Raw genomic sequence first — 23613 nt, 5'->3', positions numbered from 1 at the left:
AAGCTGAAGCACAAAAGGGCTATAGAATTTTCCCATTGACACTGTGATAATAAGTGACAGTTGAGAATTCAAACCCAGGCAGATGTTTTGCAGAGCCTAAGCCTGTAAGAATAATATTACAATAATATTACAAGAATTCTAACCAAAATGCTAGGGAGACTTTTCCCTTGGGAGCATGGCAAAGTAGTTATCTATAACAAGAAGCAGATGAAATTAATTTTTTAATGTTTTTTAAGGATAATATTAATATAAAAGTAGAGAGTTAACTCTGCCAGATATTCAACAAAATTCTAAAGCTGTGATAATTAAAAGTGTGTTTTGTCCCAAAGATAGACACAGGTCAATGGAGCAAAGTTTAAAATTAGGATGACATATATGTGAATTTAATATAGGTAGAGGAGGTTTTACAAAGCATGAGGAAAGGGAAAATTATTTAATAAGTGCTGTAAAAATTATTGATTAGCTTTTCTGAGGGAAAAAATGAATCATAGACTACAAACCAAAATAGTTTCCAGATTAATTAAATATAAAGATACACAAAACACTTTTAAATTTTCTAAAATTCTAAAATAATTCTAATGTCATTTCTAAGTGGAAAATAAATTCCTAAGCATAGAAAAGAGCACTCATTTTACATCATTTAACAGATTTTTATTAAGCACCTATTATGTGCCAGGTACTGTGAACATATAAATGGAAAACACAGTATTTTTCTAAAACCACAAAAAAAAAAATTAACAAGCAAATATTCAATGTGAAAAGATCTTTTTAGTAATCATAACACTATATTAAGATCCTTAACAAATAATTCATGTAAGTTGATAGAAAAAATGCCAAATTCCAGTAAATGTATGAGGAAGAAGTACAAACTGATAATTCACGAAAAAGAAAAACAAACACTTCACAAATATTTGTTTAAAAAATAGTTTCAAACTCATTAATAATCAAAGTAATGCAAATTTAAACATGCAGTCATGTATAACAACAAACTCACAAAGCAGATAAGGGTTTCAGTGAGACAAGATCTTTCAAATGCTGTTAATACTGCAAATGCTGTTTACTAGGAATAAAATTCATAGAAAAAAAGTCTGCCTCTACATAAAAAAGATTTTTTTTAAAAAAGATTTTTTTAAAGCCTCATACCCTTTGACATCTTAATGCCTCTCTTAGGAATCTGTCCTAAAGGGTAATCAGAAATGCTGGCAAAAGAGTCATGTGAAAAATGTTCATCATTAACATTGTTTTTCATGCAAACAAAAAACTGGGGGAGGGGTAAAGTCTAATTATCTAAGAATAGATGCTGTTTTGGTGAATAGTTGCACTTCTATATGAAAGTGAAAGGGTTAGCCGCTCAGTTGTGTCCGACTCTTTGTGATCCCATGGACTGAAGCCCATCAGGTTACTCAGTCAATGGAATTCTCCAGCAAGAATGCTGGGAGTGAGTAGCCATTCACTTCTCCAGGTGATCTTCCCGACCCAGGGATCAAACCAGGATTTCCTGCATTAAAGGCAGATTCTTTACTGTCTGAGCCACCAGGGAAGTCCAGCATTTCTATATAATGAAAGACTAACATACTCATGGATTAAATATTTAAGATTAAATATATTAAACAATGTTTAAAGTACTTTAATTGTATACATATGCAATTAAGTGAAAAGAGAAAAACATTAAATTGTATGATCTCTTAATTATGTAAAAAATATATACAAAGAATAGATTAAAAAGAAAGTATGCCAGATATTTTGTCTAGGGTTTAAAATTATGAGTAAGATTTGTTAACATTTTCCCGCTTCTAAATTTTCTATTACGAGCACCAAAAGGTGGAGTCAGAAGTTAAGACTATAAAGTGTGTTAATATTTTAAAAGAAAATATCAATGGATATATCAATCATTTGTCTTGTAATAACACTAATTTAACTCCTCCCATATTCCTAACTATAATATTTTATATTGATATTTGACTGCCATTTTGCCTAATTAGCATAGATATTGTTGTATTAATATTCCTATAACAAGGTAAAGAAAAGTTAGGGGAAATGTTTTCTACAATATCAGTAAAATAACATAAGCTCCTGAAAATGTACAACCTGAAATGGCAACATCAGAACCATATTTAAAGTTGAATATAGGGAGCATTCCCCTCAAGAAGTCAGCAAAATTTTTTGCTCCATTGTAAAAGTGATTAAACAAACTTGAAACAGATCCATTATTGTTAAACACAATAAGATCATGGATTGTTATCATTATTATTATATACTATCATAATCAGACCATGAATTGTCATTATCATTAGAGATACATTTAATGTATTTTAACAAAGCCCATTGCCATAAACAAGGAAGCCAGCTGTTCCTCTGTGGACCCCCAATTACGCTTTAGCAGTGACTGCTAAAGCAGCAGTCCACTCATTCTAGAGCACAGAAAACTCACCAGGAAGTGAAAAATCCCATTTTCCACATGTTTTAAAGCATGTTAATACTTGGCAACCCACTCCAGAGTTCTTGGCTGGAAAATTATATGGACAAAGGAGCCAAGGAGTCACAAAGAGATGGACACGACTGAGCTTGCACGCAGGTAAACGCATACTTATTTCATACTTTTTAAAGTGTGTACACTTAGAATCCCTCTCTACTCATTCAATATTTTGCCTAAGTAGAGGGAGATTTACTTTATCCTTTAAAACTAACTTTTCCTTCCTCCAAAAATATAAAGTCACTGTCACCATTTCAAACAAGAAAGAAAGCTTAATTCATTGTTACCTGAATATCTTTATATTCTGTCTTGAAATTTTGCATAAAAACATTTTCATAGGGAAGGGAGAGGAGAAACTGTCATGAATGATACTAGGTAACTATAATAACCTTTTCTTTTTAATTTTGCCATTTTCAATCTACATTTGGGTGGTCAATGATGGGGGTGAGGGTGTAAACAAATGTCATAAAATGAACAACTGGAAACCAAACTCTCATAAATCTCTTTGTGAATAAAAAGCCTAACTTTTAATTGAAATGAGAGTGAAATGATCTCTGTCCACAGAAACAGTGGCAGAATCATTCCTGAATTATTCCAACACTTTCCAATCTAACTGGTCAATCCCTGTCCATCAGCAGAGACCAGAGTCACTTCTTCTGGCTGCCTCCTCCCCACCTTTTAGACTTGGCCTTGTAGCTCAGTTCAGGAGTTATAGAGCCACCAACAGGACTTCACCTAAGTCATGTAACTCTTGCCTACTCTCTGGCGGTTTTCTGGTTCATTCTTCTTACCGTGCAAACCCTGATCACAGAACCTAAAGCAAGGTGTGCAGTTGAGGGGAGTGTTGCCTCCATTCAAATCAGAGGGGAGACTTTGCATATCTGCTTTCTGTGTTTGCTGGGAATAAAGCCATGGGAGTGGTGACTGGGTGCACCCAAGATAACATTGAAATGTCCAGATGCACAGACTTGTTTCCTGGAGAATGTATATAGGCTAGAGATTGGGGTATAGGTGTATGTGGGTGTGTATCAGGGCCTTGACATCCAGATTCAAGGAACATCTCGCTAAAATGTATCTGACTTCAGACACCAGACACACACCACCCACAGGAAGTAGCAGGTCCATCAATTCTCTAATGTAATTCTAAAATCAAATTATGTAGACAAAACACACCGGCTGATCTCTGGCCAAGTCTCTGTTTTGGTGATTCTATAATTCCTGGCATTTTGACCAACTGTAGTAAAGATTCTTTTGCAAAATGTAGAAGAGAACAGGGTATAACACCTGAAAGGGGTCTGAAGTGTTTCGGCTTACCCTGTCCATGTTACAGATGAAAACACCATGACCCACATAAGTGGAGCCATTTGCCCCAATCACCCAGCACACAGCATGTTATGGACAGGGTCAGGAGCAGATGCTAGGCCTCTCAGTAACCAGGTCAGGGTCTCTGGTCCAGCCTGCCTGTTTCCTCCTCATGGCCTTCTGTGGAACTTCTGTGTCTGCTTGCTACATGGTCTTCATATGGTTCCTGTAGCAAGAATGAAAGGGTGAGATGTCTGTCAACACAACGCCCTGCTTCTTCCCATCCCAGATCCAATTCCTGCAGACCCAGAGTAGAATCTGGCCACCTGTTCTCAAAAGTGGGGACAATTCTGCCTGCCCCAGTCACTCCATATGGAAACAGAGAAAGAGTCCCACACTAGAAGTTGAGATAGGACTTCCACCTTTGCCATCTTTTAAATTAAGCACCTGTGGTGCAAGGCACGGGGGCAAGTACCTTAATTTCTTTGTACCTTGCTTGACTCACCACCCCCTCCCCCCAAAACTATGGGTGGGAATAATTAATACCTGCTCTACCCATTTCTGTAAGATCAAAATGGAAAGATGTCAGTGTAACGGTGGTTTACGAGTTGTGAAGAGAAAATGTCCGGTGTGAGACGGAGATTTCTGGGGCCATGTTTTTTAAGTGAGGTCAGTCGAACTGGTTTCCCATGATGAACAGGGCCTCAAGGAAGGCTTGTGTGTGTGGATGGGGGTGGAGGGACGCGAGTCTTAGCTGCGCTTCTTCCCTGGGGGCAGACCCCGGGCCGGGGTGGGGCAGGGGTCCACTCAGACTGCCGCGCCCTCAAACCAACCCGGCCTCTGCCGCTCCCCAGACAAGTGCCTCTTGGGGCTGCTTCCTTAACAAATGAAAAAATAATGTCCTTGAACCAAGAGTGAAACTGAACTATCTAAGGAAAACACTGTGAACAAACACAGAGGGCCGAGGAAAACCATCTGATCAGAGCAGCTACCCGGGAGCGCGGCAAGACGAAGGCGGCAGCTGGGCGGGAGGACGGGGAGCCGGGCCATGTCCACCACAAGATGCCAAATGGTGGGCTTCCTGCTGTCCGCCCTGGGCCTGGCCGGCTGCATCGTTGCCACGGAGATGGACATGTGGAGCACCCAGGACCTATACGACAACCCGGTCACCGCCGTGTTCCAGTACGAAGGGCTCTGGCGCAGCTGCGTGCAGCAAAGCTCGGGCTTCACCGAGTGCCGGCCCTACCTCACCATCCTGGGCCTGCCAGGTAGGCGTGCGCGCAGCTGAGGCCGGGAGCCGGCTGCTGCTCCCACCGCAGCCCGGAGGGACCTCGGAGTTGGGCGCAGGGCAGGACCCTCGCGGCACTGGCTCCCATCAGAGGTGTAAGAGGAGAAGTTGGCCCCGTGTCAAAGAGGGCTATGTAGACTTAGGGGAGAGCACCCAAGATTTTACACTCTGGTCAAAGGAATCGCCAGTGAGGAAGCGGGTCATGAGAACAAAGGGGCTATGGCTCGTGGCGCTAGAAGAGACAATATTTCTCAAGGAGAAAAGTAATCGTGTGCAGGTATGTGCGTGTGACTTGCTCTTGCCTGCACATACCTGGGGCTAGGTAAGATGGTGAATATTTTCTTACCATCGAAAAAGTTTATCAGGAGTTAATATAATTTCATTATCAACTTGGTTAATTTTTCCTTTGAGAAGTCAGAGTTTCAATCAGTGCCATAAAGTATATATTGCCTTTAAATTACAAATATCCTTTCTCTGCATTTGTGTTGAGAGGTTCTGGGGTGCACTCTTAAAAAACAATGCATGTCAAAATATAATTACAAAACTATAATAATTATAATAATCTCAGAACATAAATATAATTATAAATGACATCCTTTCACCCCTGAAGATGATATCAGCTAAATCCTTGTTTCTAATAGATAATTGGTTCAAATAGGAATCATAGGAACTTTGCATTCTAGATATTATGGGACCTCTACTTGATTTTTTTTTTTTTAAAAAGCAAAGAAAGAAATAAAAGGTTAGGCTAATCAGTGGCCTCAAGGAGTGGCCCTGATGTGAGTTTGTTGAAGAAAAGAAACCAGGGTTTTGTATCTCTGAAACAAATACCTCATGGACAGGGAGATGGGGATAAATTTGCAGGAAACTGCAAGGCCTGTGAAGCCCTTGAAATTGAATTGTGAAAAGCAATTCAATTAATTATCTCCATTTGCAGAAAGAACTAGAAAGTGGGTGTCAGAGTAGAAGTGGGGTGCTTATTCCATCTTTAGAAGCCACTTGTATTGCAAAACAGACTGATCACTGACTGAGATAAAGCAGTAAGGGAGGCTGGCTGGAGGGAAGGAAGCTCCAGAGAGGGGCTGATACTACAGGGCAAAGGTCAGAAGGGAGGAGATGCAAGACCATGGATTGTTGAGTTGCTAGCTACACCCAGTTTTAACTATTAAATAAAAAAGTAAGAATGAACTTGTATTCAAAATTAAGGCATGACATTCCATGACTTCAGCTCAATTACCTCTTCCCAGGACCCCATCACACATTATCAATCTCTGGCTCATTCTGTATCTTTCCACATATGAGGATCCGAAATAGCCCCACTCTCCAACATGGCCAGAACTCACTCTCATTGTTTTTCCTGTTCTACTGAGGGATCCCATCATCCCTAAGCCCTCTCAGAATCTCTCCTCAGCCCATCAACAGTCTACTCTCTGCAGAACAAAATTCCCTCCCTCTCACCTGTCCAAGACCAGCCTCTCCACCAGGGCTCTGAGGACCCTGCACCCTCTTGTCTGGCCACCCCTGCTGATCAGCCCCTCCCCTTCTTGCCTCTTTCATCTTTCCTCCTCACTCATGCTTATATCATCTTTTACTGGAAAACCTTCCTGATTCAGAGCATTGTCAAGTTCTCTCTCTCCCTAGCTCACTGATGATCAAACTGAAAGACAAAGTTTTTCTCCCATCCCTCCCTCCTCACTCTTAACCTCTCACATTCCGGTTTCTATCCTTTATTCCTTAGAATGTTTGCTTTTTTGACTATGGCAGAAGGTCAGGCAGAATCTTTCAGCCACCAGCTTCCGGTTCTCTGCTCTCCTCTCCCTGGAAACACCTTCCATGGTCCCTCACTCTCAGTTGAACTAGGTGCAGCTGCGACAGCCTGACACACAGCTCCAGCGTCACTCACCTTCCTTCCGTGACCCGTCTCTTACCAGCCTGCTGCCCCCAGCCCGTGCTTCTCCCTTCAGAGAGGGAACCCCTGCCCTGCCTGTCTGCGTCAGAAATGCATCCCACCAAAATCAAGGAAAGCCATTTCCTGTGACTGAGTTTGTGGAAAAAGAGATACTTTAAATCACTAATCATGTGCGGCCAAGGAGAAGAGTTTGGATTTAAGAGTAGCCAGTCCTCAATGCAGCAGGAGTGACTACAGTGCAAATTGGCATCCTGAAATACAAATATTTGTTTGATGACTTAAGATGTGGCTGACTGACTGAGGTAAGGGAAGGGCGGGAGGATTACTAAGAGGAAAAGACTAGGAAAAAAAACTCAAAAGCTGCAGGCAGGATCATAAGGCAATGAAGAAGCCAGAGAGGAGGCCAGAGGATGGCTTGTGGATACTTATGGTGCTCCCAAAGGGGGTTGAAAGGATTAACATGAACCAGCCAGGACCCAGTGCCTGGAGGGGATGCGGCCACCAGAAACAGTTGCTGAAAGCATATTCTTGAGCTTGACAGACGGCCTTGGGAAGAGACACCTGAAGCAGAGGAGCTGGGAGGAATACCTGAAGGTAAAAATGGAAGGTTGCAGAGAGTTTAATTTTGACTTAGAACTCAGGGAGGAATGTTATCCTCCTGCAGACAAGTAAGGCTTTAAGTGCTATAAAGGCATGAGGTAGATACCATTTTAATGCTTTAATTATCATAATCACAACTACCAATCATTCAATTCTTCTTTGCTCTTTACTTGCAAAAAATCTCTTTTCATTCATCTGATAAAAATGTATCACATTTACTTGGAACTGACAGCCATAGAGTAACTTAATTCCATTCATCTAGCTGTACTATACCTACAGAGAGATGAATGAGGTAAATGGTGGTGGTACCAGGACTGTTTACCTGTATATTACCAGCACTGTATAATTTATAGCCCAGGATTCTCTGCACTGGATTCCAAACAGCCAATGTAGCATGCAATTCTCCAAAGACAGTGCCCAGAAGTAAAAACAGCTATGGTTTATTGGACTGCACATAAACTCTCCAGTTTAATCTTCACAATAATACATGGAAATATGTATTAGCTTTATTTTTACAAAAGTGAAAACTGAGGCTCAGAGAGAGTGGCAAGGTAACATGCCCAAGTTCCCATGGATAGAGGATGGCAGAAGTAGGCTATGAACACAGACTGAAAGACTTCCACGTTGTGTCTTTTCCCTACCCACACTCGTTCCAGCTAGAAGGGCCTTCATTACGGTTGAAAGGATTGGTCTAGGCTTGAGCACATAAAAGTAGAGGGTGCACTGGCACTCTGACCCATTGATAGTAATATCATTAACAATGCACAATCAAGAATATTAAGTATAAAGATACTTATAAAAATACTAATTCCTATTTCCCCTCCCTGGAGATTGGAGACTGTAGGAGGAAACAGCAAAGGGCTGTCAACGGACAAGATGGAGAGGAGGCAAAAGCCTAGCAAACTCATGTTTCTGGCCTCCATGATGGTATCAGAGTCAAGTGATGTTTTCTATAACATGTTTGCAAATATAGGACTGAATCTGCTGCTGTAGCAGGATCCTGTGGTTAGAAGCAGATGAGTTGGGATCCAGGGCATAGCTTGGCCACCTACATCTCGACCTGACTTTCTCTAGGTCTGCAGTGCCTCACAGGAAGGCATTTGTGTAAAGATGCTCTGTGACCCATTTACAAGATGTGGCTCTTTTTATGTTTTGGCCTTACCTTGCGGCATCCAGAGATCTTAGCTGCCCAACCAGAGATTTAACTCTCCCTGCTTTCATTCAAAGTGCTGAGTTTTAACCACTGGATCTTCTGAAAAGTCTCTACAAGATCTGGCTCTTGGCATCATTAAATCATTACTGTCATGTCTACACCACCCAAAGCTCTCAGTTAGGATATTTGATCTTCCAGGTTTTTTTCTTCTCCAAAGTCAGATGCCTTTTATGAATCTAAATATCTAAAGTAAAGATTTATTTAAGGTCCTTCTTATCTCCTTTCCACCCCCCATCCCCCTGTGTTCTGAGCTCTTCACTGATTCTCAGCCCCATCGCAGGCATTGAAGGTCTTGATTTTTTTTCACACAACTGACTGCATTTCCCCTTTACCACCTCAATGTGCAAAAACAACAGCCACTGGAGAGCTAGGGAGTTTCCCATCAACCTGTCAATCATATTGACACACACAACAATGGGGGTGTTTAAGGAAACCATGTTTAACCCAGGGAACAGTTTCACAAAATCTGAAATCCACAAGGAAAAAAAATCTGAAACTGCTCTTTTATGTATCCTTTCGAAAGGAGCTATCTTGTTCATTTCTTCTTACTACTAGCTAATGTTTCACATAAAGTCTAGCGCTCCTGATGCTGTGGAACCAGCATGTCTTTCCTCAATGTCCAGTGGAAGAAATTGGCCCTGAAAGGTAGAGAGACTAGTACAAGTTAGTTGTAAAATTGAAATGAGATCTGCAGGAACCTCTTGGATTTGGGTTAAGATGCTTTCCCTTTCTTCAAAAAAGAGACTTGTTTTAGCACAAACATGATTTTTTAAGTATGTGGACAAACATGTGATGTATACACATTATGGCACATCTGAAGGAGATTTCACAGAGAACTGAGAACACATCTACAAAGCCCAAGAGAACCTGTACCTTGAGTGTAAAAGGAGGCTGTTTCTCTGACTTCTTGATTCTCAAAACTATGTAGACCCAGGAATCAGGATGCCTCCTCAGCTTGTGGTTGTAAAGGTTGTTACTATGGGTTTTTTTAAAATGTTTATTTATTTATTTGGCTGCACTGGGTCTTAGCTGTGGAACTTGGAATCTTCAGTCTTCACTGCAGCTTGCAGGATCTTTAGTTGCAGCATGCAAACTCTTTGTTGCAACATGTATGCCGGAGAAACGTGTGCTAAGTCACTTCAGTTATGTCCAACTCTTTGGAACCCCATGGACTGTAACCCCCCCCAGGTTCCTCTGTCTATAGGATTCTCCAGGCAAGAATATTGGAGTGGGTTGCCATTCCCTTCTCCAGGGGGTCTTCTGGACCCAGGATCGAACCCATGTCTCTTATGTCTCCTGCATTGACAGGCCAAGTTCTTTACCACTTGTACCACCTGGGAAGCCCCTGGGATCTTCAATCTTCATTGAAAATTAGTATATAATTCCAAATGTAGAACATACAATATCTAGAATATATCATATCTAATTTCTGACCAAGGATTGAACCTGGGCCCCTGCATTGGGAGCATGGAGTCTTAGCCACTGGACCACCAAAGAAGTCCCAAGGTTGTTAATTTGATAGCAGGGGCATCACACCCTAGCATGAATTGGTCAGTGGTGGGGCATCACTTCTTTGTGGGAACATACATGGTCAGAGTTATGTAGTTGGAGCCCACCTTAGAGGTGAAAAGGCAATAGGACAGAACGCACCTACATTGCATCAGCCTGCTCATTGCCCACCAGATCCTAAGCCCACTTTTCCTGATCTCCTCCCTACGTTTGTCCAGGCCTTTCTCTTCCTCCTCTTCTCAAATCTTCTTCCACTCCTGCCCTTCACACTCTCTCACACATGGCTTTTTCAAACCCTCAACTGTATTTTATCAAATGACAGGATTCAAGTTTGTACACGGTTACTACAAGCCAAAGCCATGTAGAGTTGGAGAGAGATAACTACTTTTATAAATTGTCTTATTTTTAATTAATTTTTATTCAATTTTTAAAGATTACTTTCCATTTACAGCTATTACTGAGTGTTGGCTACATTCCTTGTGTTGTACCCTACATCCTTGTAGCCTATTTACGTCCTCCATTCCTCTACCCCTATATTACCCCTCGTCAATCCCCACTGGTAACTACTACTTTGTTCTCTATGGAAAAATAGCTTCTTTTTAAGGAAGGGGAAGAAACCAAATCTTATAGATCCTGACTTAGTTCTATGCTGGGACCAAGCAGCATCTGATCTTCACAACATTTCTTTGCAAGAAATCTCTCTATCCCACTCCAGAGTTGAGGAGACTTGGCTTCTGTGAGGTTAAAAGACTTGTCTAACGACACTCACTAGGTATCATGAAGTCTATGGGATCTCATGAGATGCCTAAGACCTCCACATGGGTTCCCCAGGATCTCTGGAGAGTCGAGGCACTCCCATCTTGTTCTGAAGGCCTTTTCTCTAAGGTCTGGCCTGAGACTTCCCTCTTCTGGGCTCTCCCTCCTTGGACTCCTCCACCAGACCTACCTGCCTCCAATCTGAGGCCAAGCTGTGCCTGAAGATATGGGTCATCTCCTCTCCCCATCCCAACGAAGACTCCATGTCTAGGCTTTGGCACTTGGTGACTTGCTGTCTCACCAGCCCCACCCCCACCCTCCAGCCAGCTTAGCGATATCAGCTACTAGAAACTCTTTCCTCTCAGCTCTCCATTCTGAGTACCTCTTCCTATGCCCTCTTGAGAGCTTTTTGCCCAGATTATTCCTTGCAGTTTTATGTCACTGAACAATTAAATGAAAGTTCCTAGGGATCAGGGCAAAGCATAAATATTTATCTAAAAGTTTCCCCAGGAGATGCTAAGGCACAGCCAGGATTGGCAACCATGTCCAAAGACACCTGGCCTGTCAGTTCATAGCTACTTTGGGAGAATAAGACATATAGCAACAGGGAAGGAACATTCAGTTCCCATTTTTCTGTTTGCTTCTGTCAGCTCTGAATCCTGCCCACACTTCAGCTCTGATAATATGTCTTTGTACATTGAAAAGAATGCTGTAGTCACACCTTTAGTGCAGGGAATCAGTCTATAGAGCCCGTTGACTCACCTGTTATCAGCTGATAAGCCTATGCCTCTTGCTTAGAATATCAAATAAGACACAGAGTATCTAAAAGAGAAATGTACCTCCTTCGGGAGCCATTTCTCTGGTTATGTATCTAAGGAGAAGGATTAGAATCCTGGATGGTAGAGTCTTCCAGATGGAAAGGAAGTTCCAGTCACCACCATGCACCTCCACGGTCATTACTAAACATAGGGCATCTAGCAGTGAATAGTAAAGAACATAGTCCTTCACTCTGGCAACTGCCCCCATCACAGCCCCCACCCTCAGAAGAACCCCTCCTCAAGGGGTCTCCAAAGCAAGGAAGAGCTTAATTCATCCGTCCAGGTTCAGAGTTTTGGCTCTGACGGTGGTTCCTCAAAATATAAAACTGGGTTGTCTTTGTCCAGCTACAGGCTAAAAGAAAGTGGTAGGAGTAAGCTAATCCTATCCATAGAAGGAGATTCTAAATAAAAAGGAGCTCAAAGTCACAGTGGACCTGATTCAAAGCAGGTACCAGTGTTGATCAGAAATCCAGAAATCAAGAGCAAGCAGAAAAGAAATAAGGTCTTATTTCTGACCTTAACCTGACCCAGCAGAGGCAAGAGGGCATCCGAGAGCCCAAGGCAAAGGCTGGCCAAAACAGACTGACTGGGACTCCAGTACCCAAGGGCTCCTGTGGCATACACAGAAGCAGCTGCTGTCCACACCAGGCAAGACCAGAGCTTTTATTAATACCTCCCACCAGCGGGCATCACCAACCCTTCTAGTCCAACAAGGCCAGGGTAGACCACATATCTCAGCCACAGCCATAGTCACAGCACATATATGATATATTTTCCAGACTAAATACTAGAACCACTCAATTGAAAGAGATTCGGTGACCCCATCCCTGCTCAGGATAAATATGATGTTCACAGAATGAGGAAGGGACCTTCCTTATTCTACTTTGTTAATATTGTTTGGCTCGTTGGTTGGATGGTTAGTTGGCTGATTGACTTTTGGTTGTTTTAACCAGATGCCTTGCCAGGTGCTTCCCAAAATGGAAAAAAGATTTTGTTCTCTGAATGGCTTAAGGTTTAAGATATCAGAACAAGAGCAGTTATTACAACTTCAAATAGGCTTCTGAGTATATTTGAAGTTCATAAAAGGCCCATGGGGACAAGATAGAAGGAAAGTCAATGTCTCTTCCTCCTCTCATATGTCCGGTTTTCTGGTAGCAACATTCAAAAACAGAAGAGCCCTGAGGATATTTCCTGAAGTCTGGGGATTCCCCACAAATGTCCTCTTCTGAACTAACCTTCTTGAACCACAGTTTTGAAGCTTGATTGTGTGTATGTGTGTGTGTGTGAAAGAGAACTAGAACCACACAATGAGTGATGTCAGAAAGTGGCTCTATTATGATTTCTTAGCCAAGGTACTTCCAAGGTGAAAAGACATTTAAGGTTCAGTATTTCCAATGGAAATATAATCTTCCCAGGTTGTAAACTGCTTGAAGACAGTGATTATTTCTTATGAAACTTTATTCCTCATATAGCACCTGGGGAAGAGCTAGGCAGAGAATTTGAGCTTAAAAATATCTTGATGAATAAATGAATGAATTCATGGATGAGTGAATGAATCTGTTAACATATGACTGTGAGAGTATACCAACATGCTGAGAGAATGAATACACAAAGATGTAAATGAATACACAAAGATGTAAATGAATACATGAGTAGATGACACATGCTTGCATTTGCCAGTGAGGGAATGGATGGGGTGTTTGTTCCCAGTATGTGTGAGGCCAACAAAGCCATTGGGCAAGGCATTGGAAAATGGAGGTAACATGCTAGAGCCCTCTTAAGGAGTAGATCCAAAGGCCATTCTTAAACCCTCATGAGTTCTTTTCAGCTTCCTGGGGTCACCATGACACTAGCATCAGAAAGCTGAAAGCCCAAGATGCCAATGTTCATTAGTTCTCCCAGGAGTGAATGGTCAGATCCTAGAAGATTGATCCACACTGTAAACCAACACATTTACCCTGGGAATATAGTTGTTAACAGGACCAAGATTGGTGATGGATACCTATAGAAATCTCTTCCCAGCAAGGAAGCAAAGTTAAAATCAGAAGTTTTCTTAGGGAGAAGAATCAAGGGAATGGGGGTCAATGGCATAGAACTAGAGTATCTGGTTTCTATCATCTCCCTACCTGGTGAGAAAGTTCCCAGGGCTCCATTCCTCAGACACAGCAGGAGGCTCTTTAATGAATTCTGCATGATCTACCTCTCCTCTTTTCAGTATCTTTCATTGATTGCCAATTCTCCCATCATGACAAATTGCTTTATGATACACATCTTAGAGTGAATAAGCAGGCAGTTCCATGGATATTGGCCGTATTTGAGATGGAAATCTTTGCAAAGAGATTGGAAAGAATTTCTCCCAGGGCTTCCTTGTCTTGAGAGTCACATTTATAAATACTCTCCTGGGGCAGGTAATTCCCTGAGATGACTTTTGGAGACTATTCCTTTATATACTCTTAGCATCCATTTCAGAGGATGACATTTTATGGCCGAGTCTCCAAGTTTGAAGGATACATTCTATTAGGAGTTTACAGAACCCTGTGCCTTGCTGGCAGCCAGAACTCTGCCTCTTTTTCCAGGATAAAGTACCTCAGAGCGATGTACTGTGATGGGAAAATAACTATTTTGAGACAGCTCCAGGTTTGCCCCCCAGCTCTGCTTTTCCTTTGATATGTGTGTCTGGGCAGGTTATTTAACCTCTGAGTTTTGATTTCTTTAAATAATATTACCTACATTGTAGGGTTTTTAAAATATGGATTCAGTTTTTTAATGTCTGAAAATTCTCTAATAGCTTTCAATTAAAAGTAGCAATTGGCTATGACAACTTGGATAGGACAGAGCTTTCTGCTTTGCTTCATGTGGTTCTTCAGTTCTGTTCCACCAGAATTAGCCAATCTAGTGGCCTCTCCCTCTAGAAGACACAAGAACTCATTTGTCTTCCTTTTGTAAAGTTCATTATGCTTGTAGTATACATGTTTGAAGACCATCTTTCCCCACTTTGGTATAAGCTCCACAAGGGCAGAGACCTGTTAATTATTGTCATCCCTATGTCTAGTCATGGGAGCGGGGGTTCACTCAGTAAAAACCTGTTACTAAGACTCACTGCACTTTAAGGAGGCACTAGAAACCACTTTAGAAGTATCTGGAGGGGAGGTCACTGCAAGAGAGTCCCCAGAGGACAAAGAACTTCCATTGATTCCTAGAAAGGGAACTGCTGATAAACTGTGGTTGTGCTGAAAGACCTGAGATTGATATAATCATCTTTTTTATATAGGCCCCAAATACAGCTCACCATGACCTTAATAGTCCCTTTGGGAAGAGGCAATGATACAGTGCCCTTGATATATCATCTAGTGACTTTGCTCCATTATAGGCTATAAATTAAATTGAGTTTTCTGGAAGTGGACACAACTCTGAATCACTGAGCCCCTGTGAAAAGACTAGAGAAGAAAGATGTTTGAATTGGAAGATAAAGCAACCCAGTTTTACTATAAGCTCTATCAATAATTTTTTCTATCAATAATCTTTAATGTCACCTTATTCAAGCCATTTCCCCTTCTTGGAACACAGATTATCAGGTTTTAAAATGGGGAGATGAAATATTAATAATTAATATTCTTAATAGCTAAATTCCCTTGACACTCTCAGCTCCAACAGTCCATAGTTTTCTCATTCTATAGGCATCTGCGTGCATGTTTTTCATCAATAAGGGGAGTGTAAGTGATGGTTTTGCACTTTCCACAATTTCATGTCTCCTAACAATGCCAAGGTTCACAGTTTCTGGGCTTTCTGCCTCTCTGAAGTTTGGTATTGGTTGGTTGTGGTTTCTCTGTTGTATTAAACCAGAGCCTAATCAATCTGGCTGAGGTGGTCTTATCTGTCTGCTTGTGTCCTGCCCCTTGTCCCACAGCCATGCTGCAGGCAGTGCGAGCCCTGATGATCGTGGGCATCATCCTGAGTGTCATTGGCCTCCTGGTGGCCATCTTTGCCCTAAAGTGCATCCGTATTGGCAACATGGATGACTCCGCCAAAGCCAAAATGACACTCACCTCTGGGATCATGTTCATCATCGCAGGTAAACAAGGAGCCTGGGGATCCCTCTTTCAGAATCACATCCGGGAATGTCAAAACAAAATCATTCTGGCAGAGAAAACACAGCTTCTCCCTACTGAGCATAGTCTGAACATGGGTAAGAGCTTTACACACTGGGCTTCAAGATCTGAGATTAAGCCTCGATTGCACTCTACAGAATTACCACGAGTGCTAAGGTCCCTCTTAGCTGCCAGCCTCACCTCATTATAGGAGATTCTCAACTCTAAGATAGTCTCATGACTCTATCCTTAAAGGCATTATTTTGTTGAGACTTTACAAAATGATTTTAAGGGAAGAGCCCTTGACATTGTCAAAGGACCAGGCCCCAAATATTAATATTTGTACTATTGACCCCTTGTCCTGAGATGGAAAATCTCTTTCTGCACACACACCTATGCTTCCACAAGTAGAAATAAGAGACAGCCCAACTCAAAGTGAGAATTCAGTAATCAGTGCTTGAACTGACCATTCTGTTATAGGAATGGAGTATTCTGCAACCTGCTCATCTAAACTCATGTAAGCATACACTGCCTCACAAACAATGTGATCCCTTTAAAGCTGACTCCAGAGTCTTCTTGTTCTTTGCTTGCAGGTCTCTGTGCGATCGCTGGAGTGTCTGTGTTTGCCAACATGCTGGTTACTAACTTCTGGATGTCCACAGCTAGCATGTACACCAGCATGGGGGGGATGGTGCAGACCGTTCAGACCAGGTAACCTCCTAATCTAGACTCACTATTTCTCAGTGAACATTGTTGTAAAAATCCGATTAAGCACATATGCCTAATGTGACTGTCAGCGCCTGAAATAGCAAAAATTTATCAGAGTCAACCATGCCATATCATAAATCAACAATGATCTGTAAATTCATAAACTTCATTTCAGTGAAATATCCTTGGTGATATGACTTGAGGCTGATCTGACATTTCCATTGAAATACAGCGACAGTTCACAGTATTTATCTAACACTCTTACACAGGCCCCATTGTGGTAGCAATGAAACAGGCACTGTTAACCCAAGCATGTAAATGAGCATCACCCCACATCTCCAGTCAGTGACAGGAACCCAGCTAGGGACAGGGAAAAGCTAGAATAGAAATGAGTGAGGTGCAATATAGGTGAAAAAGTGATGTTTCTTCCTTGTATGGCTGCTCTTTCTCTCATTCATTAACTCATTCATTCTACAAATGTATCGAACACCTGCTGTGCACCAGGAATCACTCTGAGTTCTTGGAATAACAACAAAGTCCTTGTTCTCATGGAGGTCACAGCCTAGCAGAGGGAGATGAAACCTCACTGTAATTTGGTGTCGCAAGCAGAGTAGAACTTTACAAAGATGCAAGAGGAATTCCAACACCTGTTTTCATTTAGCCACTTCAAAGGAATGTATTTCATAGCAAGAAGCAGCAGCAAATTCCTGAAGGAGAAAGATCTTTTTCTAGGAGAGCCATGTAAATATTATACCTAAATGACCCATCATCTTTGGAGTGGATATGCTTGGTATTTCTCCAGCAACACCATCATGGAAGACAAATGAGTGTGAGCATCCATTACTCTCTGGCTCCCTGGAACTCCATTCACCATGTGTGTTCCTGTGTTGTTTTAAGAATGGGAAAGATATTATCCCCATAAGATGCCCTCATCCTCCTTTACAGTCCTCCCATGGTCTCTTAACTACAAGGACAACTAAGAAGCATGCTGATCAACTCATCCTGGTTTCCCTGGGTGGTGGTTGTTGTTCAGTCACTAAGTCGTATCTGACTCTCTGCGACCCCATGGGCTGCAGCATGCCAGGCTTCCCTGTCCTTCACCATCTCCCAGAGCTTGCTCAAACTCATGTCCATTGAGTCAGTGATGCCATCCAACCACCTCATCCTCTGTCACCCACTTCTCCTCCTGCCTTCAATCTTTCCCAGCATCAGGGTCTTTTCCAATCAATCAGCTCTTTGCATCAGGTGGCCAAAGTATGTATTGGAACTTCAGCTTCAGCATCAGTCCTTCCAATGAATATTCAGGGTTGATATCCTTTAGGATTGACTGGTTTAATCTCCTTGCTTCCCAAAGGATCCTCAAGAGTCTTCTCCAACACCACAATTCAAAAGCATCAATTCTTAGGCACTCAGCCTTCTTTATGGTCCAACTCTCACATCCATACATGACTAGTGGAAAAACTGTAGCCTTGACTATATGGACCTTTGTCAGCGAGGTGATGTCTCTGCTTTTTATACATTGTCTAGGTTTGTCATAGCTTTTCTTCCAAGGAGAAAGCATCTTTTAATTTCATGGCTGCAGTCACTGTCCACAGTGATTTTGGAGCCCAAGAAAATAAAGTCTGTCACTGTTTTCCTGGGACTTACCTACTTTTAGCACTGATAGGCCTAGATCCTAGGAAACTTCTCTGTCACGGGCAAATTAAGATGATTGGTCACCCTACCTAGAAAAGCCCACCTTGTCTGCAGTATCTGGATGCCTAGTGTCACTGCCCCTGCCTGGAAATGTCACCTCCTACCGGGGATCCAGGGCTAATGCCCACCATTGCTCTCTTACATCATCTCCTTAGAACCTGCCCATGTCTCTTGGACAGGCAACTTCAGAGATTTTTGTTCTCAGATAATCCTGTTTGGATGTAATTCACAAGGAGAAGTTCACCAGTTTTAGAGTCAGACTTCCACAGGTTAGAATTCAGTGTGGGCTGGAACAGAAGCACCATGAGGGTGTGGTCTGTGTCTGTCTTGTTCACCCCTCTGTCCCAGTGCCAGGCAGTAGGAGGCACATAGTAGGAGATCAATAAATACTTGTTGACCAAGTAAGTAAAGAAATGAATGAAGAAATAATGGTCTCTTCGCATTAGGTCTTTCAAAAAACAGCATCCATGCTCCTACTGGCATGGATGGTTACCAGGGTTACTTGAGTCAGAGATGATGAAAGCTTCTTGGTCCACAGTAAGAACTCAAGAGACCAAAATTCCTTCTGAAATAATAACTTGAGACTGATCCCATATCACTCGAACTTCTCTTGCCAAACCTTCAAGACACTTCCCTTTGCCAATAGGGAAGAAGTGGAATTTTCCTAAGGTGTTTCTCTGAAGTTAGAGACTCACAATGAATTCTATGCCTGAGTGATGTTAGGGGCATAAGAATCTCACAACTGTTTTACTGAGTATCTTCATTTCCAATCATGATCTCAGAGCACCTGATTCAGTTGACTGTGACCCAAAGGACTGTGTGTTCAGGGGCAATCTGGGGTAGCTGTGGAATCCAATAGTGGGGACCAAGAGGATGAGTATGGCCAGATTCACAGGGTAGAGCCCGCGCAGAGTCAGCCACATTCATAGCCACTGTCTCCCCACCCAGGTACACCTTTGGTGCAGCTCTGTTCGTGGGATGGGTCGCTGGAGGCCTCACGCTGATTGGGGGTGTGCTGATGTGCATCGCTTGCCGGGGTCTGGCCCCCGAGGAAACCAAGTGAGTCTCCCCATCCCAATGTAATCAGACATTTGATCCAAGCCCATTTTAACATATGATTTGCAGCCAGAACAATCAGCATATGTATACAGAAGAATGCTATTTACAGAAGGATCATGACCCTTATCCTTTATGGGGAAGCCTAAAGAACAGAACAGGAATATGTCAGCCTGAGCAGATTTAGAAGTGATGCTATTGAAGGAAAAATGAAACAGCCCTCTTGGCTATTCCCCAACTCCAGTATTCTGTAACTCGATGATTCTCAGCTGGGAGCAGTTGTATCCACCTCTCCACCTCTCCCCACCCCTTACCCTGCCCTGGTCCCCAGGAGATATTTGGCAACATCTAAAGACTCTCGATTGTTATTGCTCTGGAGTGGAGGGTTGGGTAATATGGAAATCTGGTGGGTGGAGGTCAGGGATATTGCTAAACATCCTGCAAAGCATAGGATAGGCCCCTGCAACAAAGATTTTCACTTTCAAAATGTTAGTAGTACCACTGCTGAGAACACCTATTGGACTTCTCTCACTGGGACTGGGATTGGGAGCCCTGGCTCCGTCTGGCTCTCCTGCTCACCAGTCCTGTGACCTCTAGCCACTCATCTGCCTTCTCTGAGCCTCTGTTACCTCATCCACATACTGAGCAGATTAGCAGAGATGGGTTGCTCATACATACTGATCAGCTTACAAATTCTATGATTCTTTGGCATAACCATGTTCCCCTGAACATTGTTTCTGGTTCAGCTTCATCTGAATTGATGAACAGATGGAACTCACTGGTCACTAACCCCCAGCTCTAATACAAAGCAAGAAATTCTGCTCCACTGCAGAGGCTAAAAAGCCAGTGTTCCAAAGCCCAAAACAGCAGCACTCTCAGTTTACCCAGGGCTAAGTGTTTCCTGGGACACTGGACTTTCAGTGCTAAAAGTCAGACATCCTAAAGAAAACGGGTTATTTGTCCTGCTACCAAATACATCTCTAGTTGGTCATAGAGTGTTTCTTTTTCTTTCAGCTACAAAGCCGTCTCTTACCACGCCTCAGGTCACAACGTTGCCTACAGGCCTGGAGGCTTCAAAGCCAGCACTGGCTTTGAGTCCAGCACCAGAAACAAGAAGATATATGACGGGGGTGCCCGCACAGAGGATGAGGGACAGTCTCACCCTTCCAAGTACGACTACGTGTAGCCCTCCCCCCAAGTCGCCCAGGCAGGGGCAGAAGAAACCCCTCAACGAGATCTCACCCCAAAACAAGGAATTTTACCTTGATTTCCCATACCTTTTGACTCACAGTTGGAAGTTAGAAAGCCTTGGTTTCCCCTGTGGTGAGGCCAGATGGTCTTGGCTACATGTCTCTGTCTCTAAATGTTCCATCACAAAACAGCTGAGTTATCATATGGCATTAGAGGCTACAGCCCACATCTTCCAGTCCTCTTATTTCTCTTTTTTTGACATAACCTTTTTAATCTGATGATAGAATGTGGTTTGAATTCCTATCAATCACTTAGATCACGTAGGCAAAATGTCCGTCCTCCTTCTAGCCGACAGCCCATTGATGATCTATTTCCCAACTCATCCCCCAGAACAATTCTGAAAGGAAAAAATGAGTCAATCAAATGACATCATTTTCTGATATTTGATTTTTGCCTACCCTCCCACCCCCAGCCCTCACTTGGCTACTAATAAACACTGATTGAAGAAGAAATAGGGAAAGGGGATATTTATCATATCTGCAGTTCATTATCTGAGTTTTCTTACGCTGTGATCTTTAACATTACTTGAGCCAAAGGGATTTCACTTGGCAGAAACCAACATTTCCACTTCTGCTAACATCTGCTGGACTCCCCACTGCATGTCCTCTTTCTGTCACAGGCCAGAAAGAGTCTCTGGAGGAACAAGAAAAGGATTTTTTCTTTTTCCTTTTTATTTTTTTTATAATCTAAATATATTTGGTATTCTAAATATAGTTAGAATAAATAATGTATTAGTGAAATGATACACTGTCTCTGTGAATTAGCCTCACCCCTGCACATGAATAGAAGAAAACGAAAAAATAATTGCTTTGATGTTGTCTGTATTGTACTTGGTAAAATCACATTGAAGTCTGAATTTCATGAAATGCTCACTGATCCTATTTCTTTCCCTTTGAGGTCTCCTGGACTCTGGTTATGGATGATAGAATCAGTGTAATCCATGTAAAAACCAAATAATGGGACACAGCAGGTCCTAGGAAGTGAGTTGAAACTAGTTCTTTTTTGAAAAGTGATGAGCCTGAATGTAATGCTTCCCAGTGACATGTGGCCACACTCACAAGCCTACAGGCCGCTGAGAGTTGAGGGTAGCACTTACTTGCTGTTCCCTTCACCGAATTCACCTCCAGTGGTTGGACCATTAGATGTTCAAGAACTCTCTGCAGTGACCCACCTTCCCTGCATTTGTGTTACTGCTGCCAAAAGCCTAACCTCCTTCCTCCAGGCCACCAGTATCCCGTCCCAGCACCAGAGGCCCCCCCCAGGGAACTGTGGTAAGGGTAATCTCTCAAAACTACCTAGTCGGGCAGCGGCACTGCCACTGAGGGAATCTGACCAGTGGGTTATTATTTGAGGGGGTGGGGGAGGAAGTCCTCATGCCAATAGTGTATATGAAAGTGGCTTCCAAGGAAACAAGGAATATTCATAGGGATCTTCAGGATCGAAAGACTATGTTCAGGGGAACTCCAGACCATGGCCAGTTAAACAGAGAGGAATCATGTTCACCAAGAACCCAAGTAGCCAAGCCAGAGACCCTACTCACTGAGACATGCATGCATGCGTGCTCAGTTGCCTCAGTCATGTCTGACTCTTTGCAATCCCATGGACTGTAGCCTCCCCAGACTCCTCTGTCATGGGATTCTCCAGGCAAGAATACTAGAGTGGGTTGCCATTCCTTCTTCCAGGGATTCTTCCCAACCCAGGGATCAAACCTGAGTCTCCTGCATTGCAGACAGATTCTTTCCCACTGAGCCACTGGAGAAGCCCTCTCACTGAGACAGCAGTGTTTAAAGACCAAATCAGTACTCATGAAACTCTAAGACGGGATAAAGAATGGACAAATAAAATCAGGATGGACCTAGAGATGATCATACTAAGTGAAGTAAGTCAGAGAAAGACAAATATCATATGATATCTCTTATATGTGAAATCTTAAAAAATGATACAAATGAACTTATTTACAAAACAAAAACAGACTCATAGGCTTAGAGAAAAAATTCATGGTTACCAGAGGAGCAGGGTTGAAGGAGGGATAGATTGGGAGTTTGGGATTGACTTATACACATTGCTATATTTCAAATAGAGATAACCAAAAAGACCTACTGTAAAAAAAATTAAAAATTAAAAAAAATAATAAAGTCAGCAAATGCATTCACACCAAAAACGTAGGGGTTGAGAGAGAGAAAGCTGAGCAATGTAAGACATGGTGATTGTTCAGAGTCCTCAGAGTTTGAGTTGAAGGCTGTGGGCACAATCAATTCTCCCTCCCACCAGTGCAAAGTCCTGGTCAGCTCTGAGGCCCTGAGGTGTGGCTCAGTCAAGTCTTTAATTAGCATGTTCTTTATCAACACTGAATTGTTTGAAAGCCTCCATGTAGTTACAGTGTGGTTTGTAATTTTTTTTGTTGCTCCGTCTTATCGTATATGCATTGAGTATTGACCTGCATGTTTTGTTACTTAAATATTAAAGATACCGTTATCTCACTTTTGAACAGCTTCTGCTCTTTTTTCCTAAGCTTCAGAAAGTAGAGTTAGGAGCCTCAGCACCTCAAAGCTGAGTGCCTCTCCCTGGGGTGTTCTGTTTGCAGAATCCATGTCTTCTCAGCAGTAGCCATGCTGCCTGGAGGTCGGCCAGGTCTGCTCCAGTCCAGTTAGTAGTTTCTGCAGGTTGGGAAGCCTGAATAAAAAGGGATTCCCAGAGCTGCCAGGCATGCAGCTTGGGGTCCAAAAACCAGGATTAGCTTGTCTGACCCTGAGTATACCAGCTTGGATGTCTAATATCATCGGTCAGCCCAGGTTCTAGTAAAACAAGACAGCCAGTGCCTGTGCCCTTGTGGACATCAAGGGCTGGCTTGACCAGCTCAGTCAGCCGTAGTCGCTGAGGCTGCAGCAGTCTTTGGGAACAACATGAACTACAGAATCAGAACATCCCAACCCCTAATCCAGGTTGC

General features: G+C 42.6%; 1 protein-coding gene across 2 annotated transcripts in view; it reads left to right on the top strand.

Moving 5' to 3' along the window:
• Positions 1-23154, top strand: part of CLDN18 (claudin 18) — a 28138-nt gene extending 4984 nt beyond the window's left edge. Inside the window, exons 1-5 of one of the 2 annotated variants that reach the window (XM_020876019.2) lie at positions 4770-5043; positions 15776-15940; positions 16550-16667; positions 19308-19418; positions 20430-23154. In XM_020876019.2, the coding sequence (XP_020731678.1) occupies positions 4824-5043; positions 15776-15940; positions 16550-16667; positions 19308-19418; positions 20430-20601 (786 nt within the window). In that variant the 5' untranslated portion in view covers positions 4770-4823 and the 3' untranslated portion in view covers positions 20602-23154. Of the gene's footprint in view, positions 1-4769; positions 5044-15775; positions 15941-16549; positions 16668-19307; positions 19419-20429 lie in introns of those variants that run through there. The other variant, XM_020876020.2, reaches the window with a different exon arrangement.
• Positions 23155-23613: the final 459 nt, after the last annotated feature.

Source organism: Odocoileus virginianus, chromosome 4 (assembly GCF_023699985.2).
Source record: "Odocoileus virginianus isolate 20LAN1187 ecotype Illinois chromosome 4, Ovbor_1.2, whole genome shotgun sequence".
Lineage (NCBI taxonomy): Eukaryota > Metazoa > Chordata > Mammalia > Artiodactyla > Cervidae > Odocoileus > Odocoileus virginianus.
The sequence above is the reverse complement of the archived record's forward strand: the minus strand, read 5'-3'. Positions and strand labels throughout refer to the sequence as shown.